This window comes from Giraffa tippelskirchi, chromosome 6 (genome assembly GCF_054371585.1).
Source record: "Giraffa tippelskirchi isolate mGirTip1 chromosome 6, T2T-mGirTip1v1.2.pri, whole genome shotgun sequence".
Classification (NCBI taxonomy): Eukaryota; Metazoa; Chordata; class Mammalia; order Artiodactyla; family Giraffidae; genus Giraffa; species Giraffa tippelskirchi.
Window position 1 is genome coordinate 81,280,980 of NC_137280.1, and position 19,362 is coordinate 81,300,341.

The 19,362-nt window shown below is 45.7% G+C and overlaps 1 protein-coding gene across 21 annotated transcripts in view; it reads right to left on the minus strand.

Annotated features, from left to right (window-relative positions):
* Positions 1-19,362, minus strand: part of RNF187 (ring finger protein 187) — an 87,818-nt gene that overhangs the window by 15,972 nt on the left and 52,484 nt on the right. For 8 of the 21 annotated variants that reach the window (XR_014055972.1, XR_014055970.1, XR_014055971.1 and 5 more), the window contains exon 1: positions 1,122-1,709. Coding sequence is in view for 4 of the 21 variants with exons in the window: in XM_081497855.1 (XP_081353981.1) it covers positions 1,122-1,184 (63 nt within the window). In the remaining 17 variants the exon portion in view is untranslated. Of the gene's footprint in view, positions 1-540; positions 1,710-1,832; positions 2,300-19,362 lie in introns of those variants that run through there. The other 13 variants (XM_081497865.1, XM_081497869.1, XM_081497857.1 and 10 more) reach the window with 6 other exon arrangements.

Sequence of the window (19,362 nt, forward strand, 5' to 3'; positions counted from 1 at the left end):
GCCACGGGCACACACAGTGCCTGCCTAGCTCCATGCACTGACTGGGTGGGTGGGTGGGGTCCTTCACCAGGAAGAAAGTCCAACTCCAGTCCCCTGGCCACATGCTCTAACCCCAAGGAGGCCCCTGGATGCAACATCCCACTGCTTAAGAAGAAGACCCCAGGATCCAATCCCTGACCCATGAACCCTCAAACAGGCTACTCTCTCCCCTCAGGTTGGCACGGACCACACTGACTCTTTCCACTCCAGGGTCCTGGCTGTCTTTATTCTCTCAGAAAGAACGTTGAGCTCCCTCCCTAGCCCCACCCCAACACACACACACACACTCCAGGGGGTCCCTAGGATTACCAGACCTCAGCTGTGACCAGCCTCCAATGGCAGGTTCTGACCCAGAGCCAAGTGCCACATGTAAACAGTTGAGAGCACAGTGGAGAAGGTTCCAGAACAGAGTGGGTGAAGGGACTCAAGAGGGCTCAGAGCAGGTGAGAAGACCGAATGGGAGAGGGGTGCACAGGACCAGAGAGGGGCCAATACCCTCACCCTCATTGCAGTATTCTTGCCTGGGAAATTCCATGGACAAAGGAGCCCGGCAGGCGACAGTTCGTGGGGTCGCAAAGAGTCGGACAAGACTGAGCGACTACCACACCCACTCAGAGGACTTTGCCCGTGGGGGTGGGACTACCACAGCATGACGTCATGCCAGGGGGCAGGGCAGAGACACCGACACCAAGGGGGCTGGAAATGGGGGGGCCCTCAGCAGGGGGGCGGGGCGGGGCAGTTCTACACTGGGCAAGTTACGCGGGTAGCGGGTATGGGAGGGCAGGGAGAGAGATGAGAAAAAGTGCCCCGTCCAGGCGTGGTAAAGGGGGACAGGATACTTTCCAGAGATAGGGGAATAGAGAGAGAGCAACCTCTGGGGTGAGGGAATGGGGGAAACAGGGTCCCGTCCTGGGATGGGAGAAGGAAAGGGGACAGGGCACTAACTGGGGTATGGGGAGGGCAGCTAGACACCGTCCAGAAGATGGGAGACTGGGGGCGAGGGCGCCATCCAGAGAATACGGAGGGGGCACAGGGCGCAGTCTGGTGATAAGAGGGACAGCGCACCCTCCGGGGAAGGGCACCTTGCCGCGCAGCGCCTTCCTCCAGCGGGGCTCCCATTCGGGTGGCTCGGGCCCCGCGGCCATGCGGCAAGCCGCGCACAGCGGGCCCCCGTCGGCGCGGCACAGCAGCTGCAGCGCCGCCTCAGAGGCCGGGCCGTCGCGCGTGGGCGCCGCAGCTGCTTCCTCGAGCGCCAGCAGGCGGCGGCTGAGCGGCGGACGGCCGGGCTCCACAGCGCGCTGCCAGCAGTCGTCGGCGCACTCGGGACACGGGAAGGGCCCGTCTTCCTCCGCCCAGAATCGCACCACGCACGCCCGGCAAAAGCGATGGCCGCAGTCGGCGCGCACCGGGTCGCGGGGCGCGCTCTGGCACAGGGCGCAGGCGGCCTCGCCGGGGCCCGCGGGAAGCGCCAGGGCGGCAGCGGCGGGGCCCTAGAGGGCGCAGACAGCGATGCGAACAGGGGCGCACTGGTGGCTGGGAGAGCCGGGGACCCGGACGCACTAAAAGCGCTGTCGGAGGGCCAAGGGCAGGAATGCGTTGATAGAGATGGAGCGCAGAGACAGAAGACAAGAAATGGCGACTGGAATCGCTGAGCGCCCGGCGCAGGGTCCTGGCAGGGGTGTTCTCCAGGCAAGGTCCCGGCAGCGGTGTACTCCACACACCCCCCCCACCCCCCCGGGTCCTGGCAGAGGCCGCGCCACTCTGCCTGGGTCCTGGCAGCGGTGTACACTTACTCAGGCTCAGCTAGCAGAGATGCGCTTCGCTCCGACCCACGTCCTCGCACGCTGATATCTTACAGGGATTGTCACTTCTCCCATAAACGACTCTTATGCGAAAAGGAAGCAGTTTTTGAAAACTCCGTTAAAAAACGTTTCTTGTAAGCTGCTAGGACCTGAGCTGCAAGCACCTCCTTGCAGCGCAATGCTAACGCGGGGTGGGGACTGTGCTGGAAAACCGCAGCGTGGGACCTCTTGCGTGCAACCCCTCGGGTCAAATCGTTCTGTACGCACCGAGCTGCGTGGGCTTTTCTCGTGTGCGCAGGTTAGACGTGGACTCTCAGGAGAACACGTCTTGTGAGGGCCATCCTGAAACGAGAATCCAGAAACAGCCCGCGAAGGAATGGTCTTCCAGGGACACGCAGATAACTCACAAAGGCAAAGTTGTTTCAAAGCGTAGAAGTATAGAGCTCCCAGCACAGTCACTGAAAGGGGGTAAGCGTTCCCTCAAACCGCGGGAATCACAACAGCTTATATCTTTACTAATGTTGACCCCCTATTTGTTTTTAGTTGGTTTAGGATCCCAGTGTACATAATCCCTGGTCTAAAAATCATCATGTCAGTTTGTCAGTTTTTATGACCCTTTTTTCCTAATCTCCCAGTTCTTGAATTTTCTTATGATATTGAGTCTCCATCCTCTTAACCTTTTCTCGTGACCTCTCCCCTCACCTTTTCTGGTGACCGCAGGCCATTGTCTAAGGACCGTGTTCTTAAAGTTAACGGGCCACCTGGTGTCTTTCTCCTTGATCAGTTGCTGATTGTCCTGTCACAGGTTCTGGTGTTTTACGGCCTTCAGGTCAAGGGAGCTTAGAGGCATTCCCTTTAAATGTCAACAAACTGAACAGCAAACACTTAGGTGAAAAATGAGTGGAGATTGGAATTCGATTTCTAAAGAAGAAATCGAGTCCTTTTTTTTCCCTTTTGACCCTACACTACACTGACTGCCTCATATTTTTCTACCTCAACCCCACCTTAGCAGCTTGGAACCCAGGCCTTCGGTCCACTGTTTGTCCCTGAGCCACAGGAACGAGGAATTCAGCCTCCAGAAAACTCATTAATGCAGACTGAAGACATATGAAAAGACCCAAAGCTACCAGTATCCTGGTCCATACCAGGAAATTTGTTAGCATTTCTTTAGAAAAGACAAAAAATGTTTTGGGGAGGAGCAGTCTAATAGGGTGAGGGTTTTTTTGATTTTTGTTTTTTGGTTGTTTTTAAACAAGCAAGCACGTGGTTTAAAAAAATGTCATCTTCAAAAGTGAATCTTTCAGTCCATATACGTGCAGTCTTCCTAAGTATTGCGTTTTGGTGTTGTGTGTGTTTTTTAACCTGATGTTCACCTAACGAAAAACGCATAATGTAAAAGTTAAATTTTATTCAGGCACCTTACTGATGCCTATAGCCAGGAAATGGGGCTTCCCAGGTGGCTCTAGTGGTAAAGAACCCGCCTGCCAATGCAGGAGACTTAAGAGATGCTGGTTTGATCCCTGGGCGGGGAAAATCCCCTGGAGGAGGACACAGCAACCCACTCCAGTTCTCTTTCCTGAAGACTCCGGTGGAAGGAGAAGCCTGGCAGGCCCAGAGGGTCGCGAAGTTGGACATGACTGAAGCAACTAAGCATGCAAGCACACACATACATAGCCAGGAAATAGCTGTTGACTGAAGAAAATGCACAGCCTAAAAGCTGAGAGTTAATATTCTATTCGGCAGACTTGCTCCAGGAAGAGAGCCTCTCAGAACCCAGGTATATAGGAGTTTTTGCAACAAAAACCAGATAGTTGGACTATCAAAATATTGCTGTTGATTAAAGAAAACCAGGCATCTTAAGTTAATGAATTTAGTGCTTTTTTTAATGTATGGGAAGATGTAGTCATCTGGGGTTATTGGAATCATTCCTTTGATAGGGACCTTAGCTATCTAAAGGGCTAGTATCCTGTTCTCCTTCCTAAATCCCCTCAGGATGTACCACTGGCCAGTCGCTGTGCCACAACACCGTTTGTTTACTGATAAGGCAAGCCTGTCTTCATCCACACAGCCTCTCCTTACCTCTGGAGGAGGAAAGGAGGAATGTGTGTGTGTGTGTGTGTGTGTGTGTGTGTTAGTCGCTCAGTTGTGTCTGACTCTTTGTGACCCCATGGACTATAGCCCGTGTGTGTGTGTGTGTGTGTGTGTGTGTCAGTCGCTCACTTGTGTCTGACACTTTGTGACCCCATGGACTATAGCCCTCCAGGGTCCTCTGTCCATGGGATTTTCCAAGGAAGAATACTGGAGTGGGTTGCCATTTCCTTCTCCAGGGGATCTTCCCAACCCAGAAATCAAACCTGGGTCTTCTGCATTGCAGGCAGATTCTTTCCCATCTGAGCTACCAGGAAAACCTGAGGGGCTGCTTCAAAGAAATAGGGAATGAACCAGTATATAGAATTGTTTTGATTGGTGAATACTTGTAGTCAGACATACATCTTGGTAAAAGTACTGCTAATCACAACAGATATCTCAAGTTGCTGACTTTAGTGGTCTTCTATCTATGGGAAGATGCAAGAATATGGAGTCACTGAAACTATTCCTTAGTTACGCATTTTAACTATCTAGGGGCTTGGTAAATCCAAAATGCAGAATGTTTCATCAGTTTTCCTGTCTTGAATTCCCCTTGAATTTCCCACTGTCAATGGGCAACTGCAGTGGGTTGCAACTTACCCCTTTCCATAACTCTTTATTCTCTTTGTGTACATTGGCATAGACTTGAAAATGCACTAAATGGGCAGTCAGAAGTGTGACTAGTAAACTGAGGTTAGTTCTGTGGAGTGATGGTCAGAAGGAGAAAAGCACTTGAAGAAGAGCCTAGCTGATTTGTTGCTAAACTAGGAACATATTAGAGAGAAAAGTGGAAAGAAAATAAATCAATGAGCAAAGTCCATGATAATCCTGTGAGTGTGAAAAATAATCAGGCACAGTCATTAAAGGAAAACAGCCAAACTAGGAAACTGCCAGCCGAAATATACAGAGTTCATAAAATTGGAACAGAAAATTTCAGTGGAAAAATACCAATGGAATTTGTCATTTAGTTCACAAAAATATAAATAAAAGCAAATGCTGAATAGAAAAATTATACACTCTACCCAGTTACTAAGAAATAAAAATATAAATTGAGACTTTTTTTTTTTCACTATCAAGTTGGGAGACCTTGTTAGTGAACCAAACTTGGCTCCACTTATCTGTCTCACAGCAAAGCCAAGCTTTTGTGTGGTGAAAGAAAGTACATTGTTTATTAGCAGGGCTCCAAGCAAGGGAGGCTTCCCTAGTAGCTCAGCTGGTAAAGAATCCACCTGCAATGCGGGAGATCTGGGTTCGATCCCTGGGTTGGGAATATCCCCTGGAGAAGGGAAAGGCTACCCACTCCAGTATTCTGGCCTGGACTGTGTAGTCCATGGCGTCGCAAAGAGTCCGACATGACTGAGCAACTTTCACTTCACAAGCAAGGAGAATGTTCAAAAACCTCAACTCCCCAGTGGTTTTAGAGAAAGGTTTTGGGGGGTTTTGTTTGTTGTTTATTTTTTTAATGTTTGTTTATTTTTAATTGGAGGATAATTGCTTTACAGTGTTGTGTTGGTTTCTGCTATACAAAAACGTGAATCAGCTATAAGTGTACATATATGCCCTTCCTTGTTAGCCTCCCTCCCACTCCCCTAGGGAAAGATTTTTAAAGACAGCATTTGGGGTAAGCAGTAAGCAGTAAATTCTGGTGAAGTTTCTTCTGATTGGCTGGTGGTGAGATAACATCAAGGTTATGTTTCAGGGATCCTTATCATCAACCTGGTTCCAGCCAGTCTTGGGTCTACCTACTTGTGGTCATCATGTAGTCACCACCCTCCATCTGGGACTAATTTCTGCAGGACAACTCAAAGATACACATCAGATATTCCTTGAGAAGGAACTAAGACTCTGTTCTATTGCTGAACTATTTTTCAAGCTATCTTGCTTTTCCTTTTTAAAAAATTCTATTTATTTATTGGCTGTGCTGAGTCTTTGTTGTTATGCATGGGCTTTCTCTAGTTGTGGAGAGTTGGCTTCTCTTGCGGCAGAGCAGAGGCTTTAGGGCATGAGGGCTTCAGTAGTTGTGGCACATGGGCTTAGTTGCCCCAAGGCCTGAGGAATCTTCCAGGACCAGGGATCAAATCCACATTCCCTGCATTGGCAGGTGGATTCATAACCACTGGCCCACTAGGGAAGTCCATGTTTTTTCTTCATTTCTGCATTCCATCATGTTAAATCCTGCCCCAAGGCCACAGGTACAAGGTCTTGAACCAAGGCCACAGAAGTGGAGCCCAGAACCAAGTTCACCTCAGAAGCTGACTGAGCCCCTTTGCAACCGTTGTCAAAAGCCCCCCTGATCATCACTATCAGGCTTCCTGACCCCAAATTAGGCAAAAATGCCCAGCCCTGTAGTCACCTTATAGCACCCTAACCAATCACTTAATGCCAACCTTCCAGCAGGAATTTTCTTTGTTTTGAGGCTATAAAAATTGGCTACTCACACAGGAAAACGGTCAGCTCTCCCTGGTCTGTCAAGGTCAGCCCACTGTGCTCGCAGTACCCACATTACCTCTGCTCTTTGTTCTTAATAAACTAAATGAAATAAACTTAATAAAATAAATGAAATCCCTCCTGAAATGCTCTGCCTGGGAATTCTTTTCCAACCTGCACTTGGACTTCCTCAACACATCACTTCCCTAATTAGACCCTGAGTCTGCTCTTCAGAACTCAGAGAAGACCTAGGATACTAAAGCCTTTTTCTACAAACAAGAAACGGGGGACATGGAGGGGCTTTTGTACCTGGGGGGGCCCTCCCACTGGGTTTCAATCAAAAGAAAACCCTGATTTTGCAGATATTGCTTCTGGGACAAAATGTAGTAATATGTTTTAAGAATCTTCAATTTTTTCATAACCTTTGGAATACCTTTTCTCAAAATATGTTCTATAAAAATAACCTCAAATGGAAATAAATCCCCTTATCATTTGGTTTGATTTGGAGAAATGATTATCATATCAATAATTGGGGGGGTGGAATCTTGAAGTGCAATAATGGGGAATGACTCAGCAAATTGTACTAGCCATCAATTTGAAAAGGTGTGTATGAAAGAGTTTTGGGAATGAGGAATGGCAAATAGTATTATAATCCATCTGTGATCTGCTCCCAGTTCCAGTGTGTGGAGTTTTCCCCACAGCAGGCAATTCTCTGTTTATGATTTAACATAATTTTGACAGTATCTGGAGATAGCATCACCAGATCAGTTCAGTTCAGTCATTCAATCGTGTCCAACTCTTTGAGACCCCATGGACTGCAGCATACCAGGCTTCCCTGTCCTTCACTATCTCCCAGAGTTTGCTCATACTCATGTCGATGATGCCATCCAACCATCTCATCCTCTGCTACCACCTTCTCCTCCTGCCTTCAATCTTTCCCACCATTAAGGTCTTTTTCCAAGGAGTCAGCTCTTCACATTAGGGTCCAAAGTACTGGAGTTTCAGCTTCAGCATCAGTCCTTCCAATTCAGGATTGATTTCCTTTAGGATTGACTGGTTTGATCTCCTTGCTATCCAAGGGACTGTCAAGAGTTTTCTCCAGCACCACAGTTCAAAAGCATCAGTTCTTCAGTCCTCAGCCTTCTTTATTGGTCCATCTCTCAAATCTTTTGACTATATGGACCTTTGTCAGCAAAGTGATGTCTGCTTTTTAAATATGCTGTCTAGGTTTGTCATAGCTTTTCTTCCAAGGAGCAAGCGTCTTTTAATTTCATGGCTGCAGTCACCATCTGCAGTGATTTTGGGGCCCAAGAAAATAAAGTCTCTCACTGTTTCCATTGTTTCCCCATCTATTTGCCATGAATCTTAGTTTTTTGAATGTTGAGTTTTAAGCCAGCTTTTTCACTCTTCTCTTTCACTTTCATCAAGAGGCTCTTTAGTTCCTCTTCCTTTTCTGCCATAAGGGTGGTGTCATCTGCATATCTGAGATTATTGATATTTCTCCTGGCAATCTTGATTCCAGCTTGTGCTTCATCCAGCCTGACACTTCGCATGATGTACTCTGCATATAAGTTAAATAAGCAGGGTGAGAATATACATCCTTGACGTACTCCTTTCCCAATCTGGAACCAGTCCATTGTTTCATGTCCTAGTCTAGGTGTTGCTTCTTGACCTGCATACAGATTTCTCAGGATATCTGGTATTCTCATCTCTAATAATTTTCCAGTTTGTTGTGATCCACACAGAAATAACTACATGTCAAAATGTGTGGGACCCAATAAGCCATACTTAAAGGAAATGTTTCTTTAAACTTCTTTATGGGTGTGGGGATGGGGGGGAAGAACTAACCAGAGAAGAACTAACCATTTGTTATGGGTTGAATTGAGTCCAGCAAAAAAGATAAAAGAAGTGTTGAAGTTTACTAACCTGAAACAAGCATGAATTTATTTGGGATCAGCAGAGAATTGCAACTTGGGGTCTGCAACGGTGGCAAGCCACATTCATATTTCCACACGACAAAGGAAGAACACTTTTATGAAGAGGAAAAGAAAGTTGGGAGGGCTCCAGTAAACAAAGAGTCCATGTCTTCATTGGCTGAGTCCTTGCCAAAAAAGGAGCATTCTTCTTCCTATTGGGCTCTGTTATCATTTCAGCACAGGAGAGCTCCCCCTTCTGGTCTCCAGACTCGACTTAGGAAACCCAGCAGGACTCTGCAAGGCCTTCCCTGCTGACAGACTCCTAGGCTTCCAACTAGTTCCAAACAACAAACTTAATCAGAGAAATGAGAGAATGCAGAAACAAAGGAAAACAGTCAAAGAAGACAAAATAGTTCAGCCATAAAACAAAGTCAAGAACCTTTAGTTCCTTCCCAAGACCAGGTTGTCTATGCTTCTGAGCCACTTGACTATAGATCAGAGGTTTCCATACCTTCCTCCTCAGTTCCATTAATTTGCCAGAGTGGATCACAGAACACAGAGAAACATTTTACTTACTACATCACCAGTTTATTATAAAAGCATGTAACCTGGAAACAGCCAAGTGAAAGCGTTGCATAGGACAAGATATGGGGAAAGGGTGCAGAGCTTTCATGCTCTCTCTGGGCACACCACTCTCCACATCTCTAGATGTTCACTGACCTGAAATCTCTCCAAACCCCATCCTTTTGAGCTTTTATGGAAGTTTCATTACATAGCCATGATGGATTAAATCATTGGCCACTGATAATGGATTCAATCTCTAGCCCCTCTCCCCTCCCAGGAGGTCAGGGTGGCATTAAAATTTCCAACCCTGTCTCTCTAAGTTGGTTCCCCTGGCAACTGCTCCCATCCTCAAGGACTTTCCAAAAGTCACCTTAGTAACATAGTCTGGTATCATCAACAGGTTTGTTTTGAATATCAAGGCACTTTTATGATTCTCATCACTTAGGAAAGTCCAAGGGTTTTTGGAGCTCTGTGCCAGGAGTAGGGAGGAAGACTAAATATGTATTTATTATATATCACAATATCACATCTTCAAAATATTTCCAGTACTTCATTAGACTTTTTAAAAAAGTGCACTGGAAAGCAGGCAAGCAAGAAAAATGGGCAGAGGGAAGATATTTGGGAATATACATATTTACACATTTATATATACATATATATATCTGTAAATAAACGAGGTGGTGCTTACTCGAATCGATGATAGTAATGAGCCCTGAGCTGTGAAGTGTCATTAGCAACTCAATCATTGTATGAACAGCTGAATATAAATAACAACTGAATATTGTACTATACACTTAAAATCAAGAGTAATCTCATGTGTTTTTTACCAAAATAAACAATTTCAAATTTCTTCCTGGATATTTTAAATTACTCAAACCTGTTCTTCCTTAACTAAAATAAGTCAAATGAATGACTACTGCCTTATCCCACAGAGCTCTTAAATCTAGAATAAAAAATAAATGGGCCAGTTTGCATCAGCTCAAGTAAATACTAGTACAATACTTTAATAAAGTGGCACAAGTAAATTTTCTAGGAAATGAAATCCATTTCATCTTGATGTGTCAGGACCAAAAGTGACAAAGTAATTTGAACCATAGGACTGAAAATGGAGGCGGCATATTCCTCGGCTCCTCATCTCAGCCCGCTTGGATTGTTATAATACCGTAGACTGGGTGGATTAAAAGCAACAGATATTTATTTTTCATAATTCTACAGGCTGGTAGGACTTATTTGGTGTTCCAGCATAGGACTCTAGAAAGAACGCTGGACCAGAACCTAAGGCTGCTAGACAATACCAAAGGAAGGTGAGCCTAGGGTCTCAGGCTCACCTCGAAGGAGTCTCTGGTGGGGGAGACCTGGTGGTGAGCTCATTGCCCTGTCCAAACCTGTGACTGAAGATTTCCAAACTCAACCCATCATCGCACTCTGCTCCCCGCCCCCCCAACTCTTCTCTTCCTAAAGGTGTGGGGGGAACTCAGTCGCTCCCAAAATTCTGGACCCCACCCTCTTGCCAAGACAACGAAAGAAAAGCCAAGGGCACTCAGAAAAGCCCCCCAAGTCACTTGACAACACGGGTGGCCTGAGAACTGCTGTGGCTTTGCCAGCCTCTCTGTCTCAAGACGGCTCTCCGCGGAGGCGCCTCGAGCGGTGAGAGTCGGTGACCCACAGAGTCGCTCCAGGCTGACCTGGCGCTGGGATCCAGAGCGAAGGGGCTTCCTGCACACAGAGCAGCGCGCAGAAGGGCAGCCGGGCTCAGAGTCTGCAGCAGTGCAGCGATGCGGGATACGGGGGCCCGCGGACAAAGGATTGCAAGGGAGCTGGAGAGTGGAGCCCAACGGCGCAGGAGTGTTGCAGTGCCAGGACGCAAGCGGATGACAAGCGGCACAGGCTGCGTAAAGGCGCAGGTGGGGTGGAGGGTTGGGGCCTGGTGGGGGGACTTTCCCTGCAGTGTCTGCTCCACAGTACAGTTGGGCGACTGCCGGGGCGGGAACCAAGTGAGCAGTTGCCTCCGGTATTTCCCACAAAAGGGCCCATGTGGATTGGTTCAAACTCAATCTCGTTCTCCCCTCAAGACAAGGGCTTCCTTAGTGGCTCAGCTGGTTAAGAATCCGCCCGCAATGCGGGAGACCTGGGTTCGATCCCTGGGTTGGGAAGATCCCCTGGAGAAGGGAAAGGCTACCCACTCCGTATTCTGGCCTAGAGAATTCCATGGACTGTATAATCCATGGGGTCGCAAAGAGTCAGACACGACTGAGCGACTTTCACTTTCACTCGCCACAAACCTATTGGCTAAGGCGCCTCTTTGAGCTTTCCAATGCTTTCCCTCATTCCATCACTTCTGCCGCGTCCTTCAATTTAGTGTCTGAGTTTGGAATTTCTTGTATTTTATGCACATTTGTGCCTTAATGTTTTCAACAGTATCTTTGGATATTATCCTGATTTCCTGACGCTCTGGTAACACAGGAATGCTTCTGCTTTGGGGAGGGAGGGGGTTGGGTGAGGAGGGCTTTGGACAAAACCACCAAGGCGAGGCTGGGTGTCCACTGGGTATGCCAAGGGTGAGGCCGTCTGCCCACCCATCCCCCAGTCACCTTTCGTTAACCTCCACTCCGCCCATCTCCCAGAACCCTTCCTAAACCCCTCAGCCCCTAACTTTCCTTACCGAAAAACTCATCACTCCCATCCCTTCTCCCGCCGGGCTCCTGGCCTCCTCCCGACACCTCTGCCCTAGCAGCCCCCAACACCCCGCTCTACAGCCCTCCTCGCACACCCCCAGCTCTCCTTCCCAGGTCCAGACTACGTCTCCTGAAAATACCAAAAATGTAAAATATATCAATAAAATATAGAAAATCATTGCCATAAAATCTCAAGTCGTGTTTTCTGTATTTCCTCAATACTGCTGGATTCAGTTTCAACACACCTTACGACCTTGAAATTAATGTAGTTCGATAGGAGGTAGGAGAAAAACACGGTGTATACATGCGGGAGGGGGTGGCGTTCCCCTGGAAGAACAATCAGAACCGTCCTTGTACCGTGGCTTCGCACGGGTTATGGGGAGGAGCACTGGGTGCTTTCGATCCCACTGACCCCAGCCTTGCCTCTGATGCCTTCTGCACCCCCACGGTCCACCCGGGTGTGACTGTTTCAGCTCAGAAGTAGGTGGGCGAGCATGTCCTGCCTCTGTGTGTCTACATGGGCGCTGAAATGGGAATAAGACAGTCCACAAGCTGTCAGCCCTTTGCTGCTTCTCAGATTCCATTTCTCGGTCCTCTCTCACTTCTGCAGCTGTGATTTCCGTCCTTCACTCACACCTGGCTCTGGGATTAGATTGCAGCCCTACCCTTCTAATTTGCTGAAATAAAATGGACACAGAAATCACTTGGCCAACACGGGCATTTGGAAAAGACTTCAGGAAGCGACCCCAGTCATCTTGCAAAGGATGCGGGCCAGCAGCTTCTGCCTATCTTGCGTCCTAGGCCGTCGCGCGGTTCGATGGGCCCCGGATGCCAACGCTGCAGTGGGAAAGGCACGGGAGACTGGGATCCCCAACCCCGTGCCACGCGGGGCATTCCTCGGTGGTAGCAGGATGGTTTTTGTTCACAGGGTGTCCACTGGAAGCCGTGCAGAAGGACAGACTGTCTAAACCGTCTTTTACTTCTTCGCAATCCCGCAAGCATTGCGTGAAGTTTACCGTTTCTCTGCAAAGCTCCACAGCACACCCCGTGATTTCCACTACCTCCTTTCCTGCAGCACTCAACTGTAAAGAATTAAGACTTTTTTTCAGATAACCTTCGTGTTGTCTTTTCTTTACCTGCGGGGTGCTAGCTCTGCAGAATCTGCCTCCCTCCCCACGGGCTCTGTGTTAACAGCAAGTAACTAGCGATTGCAATCTGGAGAGAAACAACATTCTATAGAGGGAGGGGGAAAAAAAGAAAAACAAAAACAACTATGTGTTTGTCATTGTATTGTTTGAGTTGTATGAAATGCACGTTTGTGAGAATTTTAAAATGATCTGGCTTCTTTGCTGAGTGAGGAGAGAGCTTACTGCACATTCACCTAGGAGGAAAGGATAGCTTCATTCATGCATCACAAAAATCCAGGATGATAAAACTGTGCTCATTTCCAGCATGCAACACTTTACTCAATGTATTTATGGAATCTAGGCACTGTACTCTAGAAATTATAAGTGGGAGGTGTTTTGGGGGGGGGTGCTTACTTGGGGGTGAGGGGTTAAAAATTACCCAAACACCCTTTTAAACTACTTTTACAGGCTATTATTCCCAAGCACTGTCTGTCCCTGGTGTTTAAGCTGGAGCAAAGAATTGCTTTTCTTTCTTTTTCTGTTCTTTGCCTTTCTCTCCCCTGTCTATCTCTTTCCTTCCTTCAGTCACTTTTTCACTCTTTCTTTTTCAAACAATTCATGAGCTTTTGCTTTCATTTCTTTGGCTGTGCTGGGTCTCTGTTGCTTCAAGTGCTTTTCTCTAGTTGCCACCGTTGGGGGAGCCACCCTTCAGTTGTAATGGGTGGGTGCCGGAGTCCAGCTCCAGCAGCCAGGGAATCGGCCTGAAGGGATGAGTGGTGTCGGTGGAGAATGATGCAGCCTCTGACTCAAAGTGTGGGACTGCATGTTTATTTTAAGCATCAGGTTTTCTTTTATACTTTTACAAAAGCATTAGGTCAGAGGTTTGACATCTTCAATTTCCCCTCACCCAGATTTACTGTCTCCATAAATCATTGTTGTCCTTCAGAGTTTCCTCTTAAGTGTCCTTGTGATTACATTGTAACTCATGTTTGTCTCTGGGCTGCACACCACATTCCTCAGTTTATTTCTTATCTTTCTAAATCCTGCTAGCCCCTAGTATCTCAAGCTCATTATCTCCTAAAAAGGCTTCTAGCTATTAGTATCTCTAAAATTCCTAGTCTCAATAAGCTATAGTAAAATATGCCAACACTACAACATACCTTAAACTTTTAGCTTCTAACTATTCTTAATTATTCCTAAACCCTAAACTCTGCAAACTTCTTTTGCCATAAACATTTCCCTCACAAGCAGGTTTCAGATAACAATCCTTGCCATGGCCTCAAGCTGCGGCCTATATGCTCATCCTGGAACATTCTTTGTAAAGATCCTTGAACAGATGTCAATAGTTAACTTTATGGATTATTTCCTGGGCATAATTGCAGGAGGCTTTGTGCTTTCTCATATTCCTTGCAAGAACAATAAGCACCTTAACATAATTTCCAGCCAACTCAACCAAAGGAAGGAAAGGACAAGTCAGAATCACAAGACCTAACTCCTTCATCCTGGGACCGTGAATGTGGGATGAGGAGAGGGGGTTGGAGCCGTGCCTCCATTTTGTCAGTAATGCCTAACGTGGCTCCCGACATCTCCCTCTTTCTTATTTTTTAGAGCGTAAGTGTAAAACTCAGTAGATAAAGCAGAAACACTTCGGTTGAGTATTCTGAAAAGGCCCGGGGCTAATAGACGAATCAGAACCAACAGACATAAGCACATGGCTGCATTAATCATTATTGTAAAAAAGGACCCATGGGAAAGATATTCCTCCAGATTTTTAAAAAGGGAATTAGAAAGCCATTGAGAGGAAAAGTCAGACTCTGCCTTGCCGGAGACCTGCTCCAGCTGGTCAGGGTTCCCTCAGGATGGACGGCGTCGGCGATAAGAATGAGAAGACACAGCGAGTTGTGGTGTGTCCAAGTGTCTTCCGACTTTATTGTTTTTAAGACAGCTTTTATACTTTTAGTTGTACATAGAAACAAATGTAAAGTGTAGAGTCATGCAAAATCAGATCAATGGGTCAGCAGTTTTTGACCCTTATCGGAACCAGGACACTGTTTGCGTTTCTTAGTTACAAAAAGTTTAAAGCTGTTTACATCATCTTTGGGCCTGGAGGCCTGCTAACATCCTGTGACTCCTTTATTGATAAGGGTTGATCAGCCAGAACACTTTTGTATCAGGCACAGAAAGTACCAGAGTTACATTTTTAAAAGAATACAGGCACAGCAGATTATGACAAAGAAAGAATTTATAAACTCAGAGTTTCAAAGTAAAACCTGTTTCTCTGTAATCTATCTTACGCCTTGACCCTAACAGAAAAGAATGTGGTCCCATAAAGTCATAGCACAGCAAGCTGAGACAATGTACCACAAAGGTCAGTGCTTAGCAAAATCACCAGCTGAATTAACAATTGCCTTATTATTTGTATTAAAGCTAAACTTCTACTTAAATAAATTTCTAACTATTATGTTTTTATTATATAGGCTAGATACGTGAAGAATAAAAACATAGTGAGTAAATATAGACTAAGTAAAGTAGTATTTTTTATGTTTTCTAATAAGTCCCTTTTTTCACGAAGGGCTCTGTGCCCATTGGGGCTTTCTGTGTGGAGGCTCTCAATGTTGTTTATTGTTAAGGATCAGTCAAGCACATTAATTCCAAGGGCACAGGTACATTTATTAAGCAAACCAATATGCTAGCAAGAGGAATTTAGATTAGCATACTCTATATCCCAGATAATTTTATTAGGGTGCTACCGTTCAGCGGCCTTGTTGATTGAGGTTTCAGAAAGATCTATTTTAGAAGAGAATCAGAATAGGCCTTTTGTCTAAGTCACAGAAAATAAGAGGAGGTTTGTTATAATAAACGTCAGAGAAACAGATATCATCTTTAAGGTGAGCGCTAAGGCAGCCTTCCGAGAATCCCTGAGGCCTGAGAAGCCGTGCTCAATCAGTCCTTTTCCTCATGACTCTGTCATGGGTGGGATCTTGTGAGCTGGCTCCTGGCACTGCCTGCTTCATATTTTGAATATCTTGATGTAACTTAGAAATATCAATACTAAAGTCTGAGTGATTCCAAACGCCTAAAATATGATTCCTAATGCGTTTCCAAGAATGCACGGAATCATTCACTTGTAGAGCGGTAACACACATCCATTTAAATTCAGCATGGCACCTTAAAGACAACTTAATTTTTAAATTTGTAATTTCTTGCCCTATAAGCAGGACTGCTTCTTCTAAAGCATTGACCTTATTTCCTATCTTCCTATCTATAATTTCCTGTGTAGTAAGAGCTACAGAGACATTTTTGGACAGGTGATCGACAAACAAGGCAGTATGCATTTCTTTTGACAGGGCAACAGCAGAAACCATAACTGAAGCAATTATGGCAATCAAGGCAGTTATTCCCACAATCAGAGCTGCAATGAATCTCTTAGGTCAAGAAATTAAGCCATTAAATTCATACAAAACTTTCAATGCATAATCATCAAACCATTGTCCCTCTAATTTTACAGGAACCATCAAATATGGTGGTTGCTTTACAATCATCACAGCCTTATAATTACTATAATCATTCCCATCAACACAATTTGCTATAAAACAATTCACACATTCAACATTATAAACAGTTTCTCCTTTAAAATCTCCCAGATCATTCCGATTTCTGGCCAACAGAAAGGCATAGGGAGAATGTACACAGGCCCGTACAAAATATCTTTGTGCATTTAAAGGTCTGTGTAAAATCACAGGTGTCATAGCAGCCAATGCTCTCCATAATTCAGGTTGCATGGGATCTGTTCCATCGAAACTCACTAAAGGAGGAACCCATCCATTAACATGCCACCTAGTAACTGCTAAAGGATATGGGATAAATGAATCATTCCATATGGATCTATAAGATTCTTCAAAAATTAAATTCAATCGTTGATCCAAAAGACAGGGGCACCCCCTTTCAATCAGAAAATGTCTAGTGGCAACAATGGGAATAGATAACTTTAGGGCATACATGCATTATTTCCAACGAGGAAAGCCAGAAATTCTGCTTATGCTTTCCCAGCCCTGTAGTCCTTTTTCATCAGAATCCGGCGAGGGGGAGGGGGCAGGGGAGTGCACAGCTTGGAAAATCCTTTAAATGAGGGGCTGCCTGTTTTATGGTATCATATTGTTTTTCTTGCGCCCCCGGCATCAGCAGCTGTAAGGACCAAAAGTCTCTCTTGCCATTGCTTCTCGGAGAATCAGTAAGCATGCCTTTCAAGGAAGTGCTAACACATTCATTCAAAACCGGAGCTGATCCTTGTAAGGAGGAAGGTATGACAAAGCAAATAGGTGGATAAACGGACACGTCTGAAAAATTGAAGGGAGTGCTGACCACTGTTTTATCATTATTAGGATAGATGGAGGCCCCGCCCAAAAGATGAGTATCATTAACAAAAACACGAATGGGCTCATTCATCCAATCAACAGGCTGGAAAGAAGGTGGATTAGGCCAACAGGCCCAATGAATTTTTCTGCGCTGGAGGGCCTCAGCTGACAAGCCAACAAAGCAAGCATAGCCACAAACATTACCAATAGGAGTGGCCTCATACCTCCCCCTTTCTATTAATTCTTCAGCCTGCTGAGTGAGGTGTTTCAGCTGGCCCCATGTTGGCACCGTGCTGGAGGTAGTTGCTTGAGGACGATGACGGTGACGGGGTGGAGCAGAATATGGTTGGACTCGATCAGCACGTCTCTCTTGAAGCACCAGGTGCCGGAAGCAATGTACTAGCAGCGAAGCCTCAGGTGAAGGGTCACTCACCCTTCGGCTTCTCCTTGGTTCCCTCAGGTCAGGACTCGACGAGCTTCTGATCTCCCCATTTTCCCTTGGTCCTGGACTCCAGGGATCTCAGTGACCTCAGGGGTCTTTGTGATCTTGGAGATCTCATGGGGCTGGCCATGTCAAATCAGTCTGTCAGGAATCCAAACAGAAGTGGAATCCTGCGGAAACACACAAGCATACCCTCTCCTGCAAGTTAACAGCACATCTGGCCCTTTCCACTCGACCAGGGGCCAAGTCATAGTCGCTTCAGGAATCCAATGTCTCATCATTGCAGTCTGCCCCTGTGTGTACACGTTTAAATGATTGATTACAAACAAAGCATGGTGTAGAACATGATGTGGAGAGGAATACTTAAATTCTACCTGCAGAGCACAAGCTCTAAGGCACAGGGACTTCAGTAGTATGGTGCGTGGGCTTAACAGTTGAGGCTTGTGAGTTCAATAGTTGTGGTTCCCTGGCTCTAGAGCACAGGCTCAATAGTTGTGGCACACAGGCTTTGTTGCTCCTCGGCATGTGGGATCCTCCCAGATCAGGGATCAAACTATGTCTCCTACATTGGCAAGCAGGCTCTTTACCACCAAGTCACCAGGGAAACCCTCTTTCTCTCTTTCCTGCCTTCCTTATTTCTAGAAAACCTCATGCCTGCACTATAGGGTTCCATCTGTCAATACAAAATATTGCTCTTGATACTGAGGACTGTCCCTTGTCCATTTGGGCTGCTATGACAGAATACTACAAACTGGGGAGCTTAAACAACAGAGTATAGCACTCATAATTCTGGAAGCTGGGAATAGAGAGATCAGGGTGCCAGTAGGGGTGGGTTCTGGTGAAGACCTCTTCTAGATTGTAGATGGCTGCCCTCTTTCTGTGTACTGACCTAGAACAGAGAAAGAAGAAGAGATGATTTTCTATGCCAGATGTCTGGGAGAAATTCTTTTGCTACTGAAAGTGTTCCGGACATATCATCCCCGAATATGCCGCACTTGTCACATTGATTATCTGGGACTGAAATCACTTGAGAAACAGCAAATCCTGTGGGAAACTTTCTCTGAACTCCCCCTAACTGCCTAAAAACAGTTCCTTCAAAATGAATTTAACTGTCATCAATTTCCTCCTGAGAGTTTCATCAGTAGAGGAAGACTGATTCATCACAAGAGAGGAGACTAGATGTCAATGCCACACCCAGACAGACTGTCACAAACTATCATACCTCCTGTCTAGTCTCCTAAGGGCCTGTCATCTTTCCTAATATCATTTACTCTCTTCTATGAGGACTACTTCTCCCCTTCTCCTACTAAGATGGTATATAAGCTCTCAAATCTCATCGCTTTTGGGGTTATTCACTTTTTTCCCCTGCAATAATAATTCACTTTTTCCATGTACATAATATTTAAAAATGAATAAATTTGCATAACTTTTCTCCTGTTATTCTGCCTGTTGTCAGTTTATTCATAAACCTACCTACTGAACCCAAGAGGGTGGAAGGAAAGTTTTTTCTCTGTAACATTACAAACGTATTAACAGCTTCAATAACTACCACCAATGAGTCTTAACTAAGACAGAAAGACCTGCTCAGAACAGTGAGTTTTAAGAATAAAAGATAGCTTTCATTCTGAGAAATCTATACCAACTAGATCTACAGGCGAAACAAGAGATTTTTGTTTGAGTGTACCGCCAGTGCAAGATCAAGCTTCAGACCTCTTCCAAGGGTGAGACCAATCATTTGTATACATTGGTCATTAAGTCTCTGGTATAAAAAAATAATGGTTACAAAAACAGTTTGAATAAGTGATCCAGAAGCAACTATTTGTCTATTTTATAAACGTGTCTTGTATTAAAAAACTATTTTTAAAAAATTGAACTGGATTGGGAATGT